The 7157-nt window shown below is 33.7% G+C and overlaps 1 protein-coding gene across 1 annotated transcript; it reads right to left on the bottom strand.

Moving 5' to 3' along the window:
• Nucleotides 1-2240: 2240 nt before the first annotated feature.
• Nucleotides 2241-3588, bottom strand: LOC146888799 (uncharacterized). Its single transcript, XM_085666286.1, has 2 exons — nt 2314-3588; nt 2241-2249 (listed from the first exon to the last, which is right to left on the bottom strand). Exons 1-2 carry the CDS (start codon nt 3586-3588, stop codon nt 2241-2243), a joined length of 1284 nt encoding a protein of 427 aa, XP_085522412.1.
• Between the last annotated feature and the right edge of the window lie 3569 nt (nt 3589-7157).

The raw sequence follows: 7157 nt of genomic DNA, 5'->3' as shown, positions 1-7157 counted from the left end.
CAACATACACATTTTCTTTTATAAATCCATTTAAAAAAGCACTTTTGACATCCATCTGATATAGTTTGAATTTCATGAGAGAAGCATAGGCAAGAAGTAAGCGTATAGCTTCTAACCTGGCAACTGGAGCATAAGTCTCATCATAGTCTATACCTTCTTCTTGTCTGTATCCCTTTGCTACAAGTCTGGCTTTGTTTTTAGTGATGTTTCCATCCTCATCCAGCTTGTTTCTGAACACCCATTTTGTTCCTATTACTTGGTGTGAATCATCCCTAGGAATGAGTTCCCAAACTTCATTCCTTTCAAATTGATTCAGCTCTTCTTGCATTGCTATGCACCATTGATCATCTTGAAGAGCTTCGTCTACACTTTTGGGTTCTACTGTGAAACAAAGGCAACAGTCATACAGAAATTTGACATATTTCTAGTAATAACTCCCTTTGATATATCTCCAATGACATTTTCCAGAGATAATCCTCTAGGTGATTTCCAGCTTTTGGCAAGATCTTCAGGTTCAGTCAGTGGATTCTCATTTAGATACATCTCATCAAGGGCTTCTTTGAAATATTCTTCATCACCTGCATTTGTTTTATTTGACTCAAGAGGGTTCTCCTCAAGGTCCACAATTTCATCAAAAACAACATGCACAGATTCTTCCATATTCAAGGTTCTTCTATTAAAAATCCTATAGGCTTTACTGGTTAATGAATAACCTAAGAAAATAGCTTCATCAGCTTTAGAATCAAATTTACCCAAATTTTCTTTTCCGTTATTCAGAACAAAGCATTTGCATCCAAATATTTTTAAATGTGCTACATTTGGCTTTCTTCCTTCAAACAATTCATAGGGGGTAACTTTTAAAATTGGTCTAATGAGCATTCTATTTAATACATAACAAGCAGTGCTTACAGCATCAGCCCAAAAATATTTAGGCACATCATATTCGTTCAACATGGTGCGAGCTAATTCTTCTAAAGATCTATTTTTCCTTTCTACAACTCCATTTTGTTGAGGAGTTCTAGGTGCAGAAAAATTATGCATAATTCCATTTTCTTCACAAAAGTTTTCAAATAATTCATTTTGAAATTCTCCACCATGGTCGCTTCTTAAAACTTTAATTTTCAAATCTTTTTCATTTTGAACAGCTTTTGCAAATTTTTTAAAAGCTTTGAATGCCTCACTTTTTAGTGTGAGAAAGAAAGTCCATGTATATCGTGAGTAATCATCAACAATAACAAGAGCATAATAGTTTCCTCCAAAGCTTTTTGTCCTTGAAGGGCCAAATAAATCCATATGCAAAAGTTCTAATGGTTTTGATGTAGAAATTACATTTTTTGAATGAAATGAAGATTTTACTTGTTTTCCTTTTTGACATGCATCACATAGTTTATCTTTTTCAAACTTTATTTTTGGTAATCCAATTACTAATTCTTTGGAAATTAGTTTGTTTAATTGTTGCATGTTAATATGAGCAGCTCGTTTATGCCATAACCAAGGATTTCCTTCTTTAACAACCAAACAAGTTATATCACTAGATGATGCAGTATCAAGATCAATCAAGTAAATATTATTGTGTCTCATACCTTTTAATGCTACTTGTTTGGAGTCCTTTTGATGAATAGTGCAGTAGTCACTCTCAAATATTACTTTGAGTCCTTTATCACATAATTGGCTTATACTGAGAAGATTGTGCTTTAGTCCTTCCACATATAGTACATCCTTGATCTCCAAAGTATTTCCTCCACCTACATCACCCGTTCCAAGTATTTTTCCTTTGTTGTTATCCCCATAAGTGACAAATCCTTGTTCCTTCTTTTTAAAGTTCTTAAACTTCATTTTATCTCCAGTCATGTGTCTTGAACAACCACTGTCAAGATACCACATTGATCTTCTGGATTTAGAAGTCATCTGCAAAATAAGGAAACAATTCATTTAGGTCCCCAACAACTTGTTTGGGTCCTTGGGGTTAGAAAAAAATATCTACTTATGAATAGGAACCCAAATATATTTCTTATTAGGAACACCAAGATGTTTGATATTGCATTTGTTTGAAGTATGACCCTTTTTCATGCAATAAAAACATGTAGTAGTACATGCATATGTATTTCTAGAATAATATGTTCCTTTTTCTACCCAAATTCTACGAGTTCTTTTAGTTTTATTTTTAAAACTATGATTATGAGCATGCTTGGTCTTATTTGGATTTTTCTTGATTTTAAACTTTTCACAATTCTTATTGTCTAAAGCATCTGCGAGATGTTTTTCCAAAATACATATATCAAACATGTAACTTTTGCATGAAGCACATTCAACAGTTTCTTTATTTTCTAAATTTGAAATTTTATCTTTCAAAAATTCTTCTTCTTCAAGAGATTTTTCAAATTTACTTTGCAAATCTTTAAAATCATATTTTAACTTTTTATGAGCAGTATCCAATTTACTAGATTTAATAAGCAATTGTTGAAAGGCGTCATACAAATCATCATAATCATTTTCGTGGCAAGTAGAATTTACCTCACTATCGGAATCATCATGATTGGCCATCAGACATAGATTTGCTTCTTCAATTTCAGAATCGCTAGAATTTGATGAACTTGAGGCATTGTCTTCCCAAGCTATATATGCTTTCTTTTTGAAGAATTTTCTACCCTTCTTTTCTTCATTTTTCTTTGAATTTGGGCAGTCAGCTTTGACGTGTCCAGATTCTCCACATCCATAGCATTTGAAATTTGAGGATGATCCTTGATTATCCTTCTTGTTGCTCTTAAATTGATTTTTACCTTTGGCCTTCATGAATTTTGTAAACTTCTTAATCATGAGACTCAGATTTTCATCATCATCTGAATCTTCTTCTTCCTTTTGTCGTTTGCCTTTAACCACTTCGGTTTTAAAGGCTATGTTCTTCTTTCTTCCAATATCTTCTTCATCATTTAATCTGCCTAGTTCAAGCTCATGTTCTCTCAGCTTTCCAAACAGAGCCGCCATCGTCATTGTCGCAAGATTTTGTGACTCCGTGATGGCTGTCACCTTAGGCTGCCAAGTCCTGTTCAAGGATTTAAGAATTTTTATATTTAATTCATCAGTGTCAAAAGTTTTACCTAGACCTTTGAGATGATTGACAATATGTGTGAATCGTTTCTGCACATCGTATATAGTTTCTCCTTGCTGCATCCGAAACATTTCGTATTCTTGGATCAAGGAGTTCTTGCGTGCTCTTTTTACATCGTCTGTTCCTTCATGGGTTACACGCAATATTTCCCACATTTCTTGTGCACTGGTGCATACGGAGATCCTGTAAAACTCATCTAGGGTTAAGGCAGATGAAATTATATTTCTAGCTTTTACATCATATTGGGCTTTTCTATTTTCGTCTGCTATCCATTGTGAGAATGGCTTTGGTTCCTGCACATCATATACAATATTAACAGGAACAAATGGACCATTTAAAACAGCATCCCAAATACCCCTATCAACAGATTCCAAAAAAATTTGCATCCTAACTTTCCAGAAAGGATAATTTTCACCAGTAAATAGAGGAGGTCTGTTGATAGATGCGCCCTCGGCAAAGGTTTGATTTTGTCCAACCATTTTCGAAAATTTTGAATAACTATCAAAGCAAGCTCTGATACCAATTGTTGGTATCGCGCAGCGGAATGTTTGAGCGTGCGAACAAAACCAAGAGGGGGGTGAATTGGTTTTTGAAAAATAAAATTAATACTTTAAAATTTTTCCAAAATTTATCAAGTAGATCAATAAATAATTTCTTTATAACAAAATAATGGATGAAATAAAGAGATAGAGAAGAAGATTGAACACAAGTATTTATACTGGTTCGGATCAAAAGACCCTACGTCCAGTTGTTAATCTCTTAAAAATGAGATTAACTAAATCACTAACAAGTAACAGATTTACAATCAGATATTTAGAGTGTAAGGAAAGAAAACACCTCTCTTGAATCACACAAGAGATGAACACCTTTCTCTGAATCACACAGAGAACCTTGACCTTAGCTTTCCTAGCAACAGTAGCAGCACTCAATCTCCTAGAACACCTCTCAGGAAAAGTTATCGCTCTACCCACACTAGGTTTTTCAAAGCTTCAATTGAGAATACTTCAGAGAACTCTCTTGCAGTCACAGCACTAGTACTCTAGCTTCTCAAATAGGTCATTGAGAAGTAACTCTGAAGTTCCTTAAATAGGGGTTCCAGAAATTAGGTCAAAAAGCTGAACAGTCGCGCCTAACAGACCAGGATAATCGATTATCACTAGTGATAATCGATTATTCCAGTGTGGTTTATGGAAAACAAATTTTTGAGCTGATAATCGATTATCAAAAGTAATAATCGATTATTCCAGTGCTTTCTTGAAAAAAATTGTTCAGCTCGGGATAATCGATTATTCCAAGTGATAATCGATTATCATTTTGATATTTCGAGAAATACTAGAATTTTCTTGTACAATACTGCTTCTAACTTAATCTAATTACAATTTACAAGATAGCTTTAAACATTATAACATGTAGTCTTCATATTGTCTTCCAGATGGCTTTCAGGCTTCTTTTATCATCATCAAAATCTTGCTTCAGCATTTAGACTTGTATTGCTTTTGCCAACATATGATTATGGCAAATTGATGGAGTCTCTACTTCTCAAAGTAGGTCTCCAATTTGAAAGTGAAGATGAAAAGGTACTAAGTTTGTGAGTGGATTGAGAAGGGGATATATAATATGTGGTAGAATTGTATGAGTACTCGTCACTGGAAAAAGCTTTTACACTTGGCCATACAAGAGGAGTGGATCATACAAATGCATGATGCCAAGACTAGTATTTATAGAATCAATGTATTTAATTTTATAAACAGTCAATTCATTTGCACTGTATTTTTGTATTCAACGCAACATAAGCAACCAAAGCCAATTTAATGCACTATAATCTGCATATGATCATAAAACATGATGTTTCCTACACGTTTTGTGTTATCTGCTCATTGGGAATCATGTAATAAAGGTGCTTTATGGTACATGAAATGTGAAAAGGTAGTTTTAGTGATGCAATAGTATGTACCATAGTACATATAGTGTCACATGATGGATTATTTGATTGTTTCAATCAATTGAATTTAATTCATTCAGATTTAAATCAACTTAAGTGAAATCAACACATAAAAAGCACAAAATCAACATATTAAAATACTGCATATCAAACTTCATGCAAAATTTAACAATTAAAGTGAAATTTATGTTGTTTTGTAAAATCTACAGATTAAAATACATGACATATTACACTTTATGCAAATTTTTACAGTTTAAGTGAAATCTATGTGTTATTTTGTGAAATCAACAGATTAAAATTACTGGCAAATCATACTTTATGTAGAATTTAATTGTTTAAGTGAAATCTTTGTGTTGTTTGGTAGAATCAACAAATTAAAATATTGGCAGATCATAACCATGACCAACTTCTATATATTATGCCTCAGCTGTGGAAAGTGTAACACCCCAATTTTTGGATGTCACGGATGTTAGAAAAACAACGCATTTGACGGAAAAGGATTAACGTTGAAAATGTACTAATAAAAAAACTTTTAACTTCATTTAAATTACATTGTTCAAAATGACCCTTGGGCAAAAAGATTCAAATGAAAATTGCGAACAAAAGAAAATTACATATATTTTAATACCTGTTTTAAAACAACTAATTAAATTATAGAATCTCTGGAGTTCACCCCAGCCTCTCGTTGATCTACTCCATGCCAAAAGCATCTACATTATCATCTGCTCCTGTATAACACACACGTTATACGATCATCACACACACAACAAACACACAAACAAACAAATAGGGGTAACTTAACCATAAACAATGATATTCATAAAAGAAATTCATAAATAAAATATGTCCAATAATACTCAACGTTGCATTCAAGTAACACGGAAACATTATGATCACAATCCATTCTTGGTTTGAACACATAAACCCCAAATCCAAACAATCATACTAAACCAAACTTAGCATCACATTCATCTAAAATCTTCAAACACAGTGATCATAATTAAGCTTTGGTTTTTCGTGACCTCTCACCCCACAACAACATCTAGTTTCCTAGAACAGATGGTTCGATGTGTCCCACTATCGCAACCAGTCTGTCTCCCTTATTCCTCAAGGAATTATAAGTAAAAAGTCGATGCATCACACATCGGGCACTATACTCGCAACGAGCCGAAATAATGTAAAACATCTTTCCCCTCCCCACTACTTCACACAAGCGAGAGGGTACAACACTCAAACCAATCCTCTACCACTGCTTCACACAGGCAAAGAGGACCCCTTTCCACTGCTTCACACAGGCGAAAAAGTCTTCACTGGGTTCCTAGGTACAAAAACCTCACACAACATTTAATTCCACCAAGAGCTTTCAAACAAGGCAAAACACTCCCAACATGCAACCCATAAGAATTACATATTGCCAACAAAATATACACCATCACATCATGCATGGGAAATAAACCATAATATAAACCCATCAACTTATCAAATAATACATTCATACAATGAACCCAACGAGTGACATTCATTCAAACACAGTATAACATCACACACAAGTAATTATCCTCAAACCACCATTTAAACTACATAACCATGCAACCCATACGGTGACCATGGAGGCACCTCCTCATGTTTTATGCGGTTTTGCACTTTGAATCAACATCCCTAATGTTGATTGGGTTCTGTTTTGGTTCACTTTTCGTCTTTTAATCTCCTAGGATTATTCAAAATATGTATGTGCTTAATATGGAGTGGATAATTTGGTGTTTAAGTGAATATGTATTCATGCTTAATGAATGTGGGTTGCTTGTTTAGTGGTAAGGTTAATTGATGTGTGCATTGCTTTAATGCATAATGAAGCTTTTCCTAATCTTTGTTTAGCTAATTGACAATGAGTGGATTAGGTGTTAATCTAATAGAGCTCAAATTGCCGTGACTGATGATAAATGGAAGTGCATTTGAATCAAGGGATTAAAATATTTTCATTATTGTTTGATTGAATTAAAATCGTGATTTTGAATTTGTCACCCCCCTTTTTGTGTGTTGAATTGCATCTAGAAAGCTTTGAATGAAAGGTCAGGTCACTGAAAGATGACCTTTGTTTAACTACTG

Source organism: Vigna unguiculata, chromosome 1 (genome assembly GCF_037176805.1).
Source record: "Vigna unguiculata cultivar grain cowpea cultivar isolate G323 ecotype 2 chromosome 1, ASM3717680v1, whole genome shotgun sequence".
Taxonomy (NCBI): domain Eukaryota; kingdom Viridiplantae; phylum Streptophyta; class Magnoliopsida; order Fabales; family Fabaceae; genus Vigna; species Vigna unguiculata.
The sequence above is the reverse complement of the archived record's forward strand: the minus strand, read 5'-3'. Positions and strand labels throughout refer to the sequence as shown.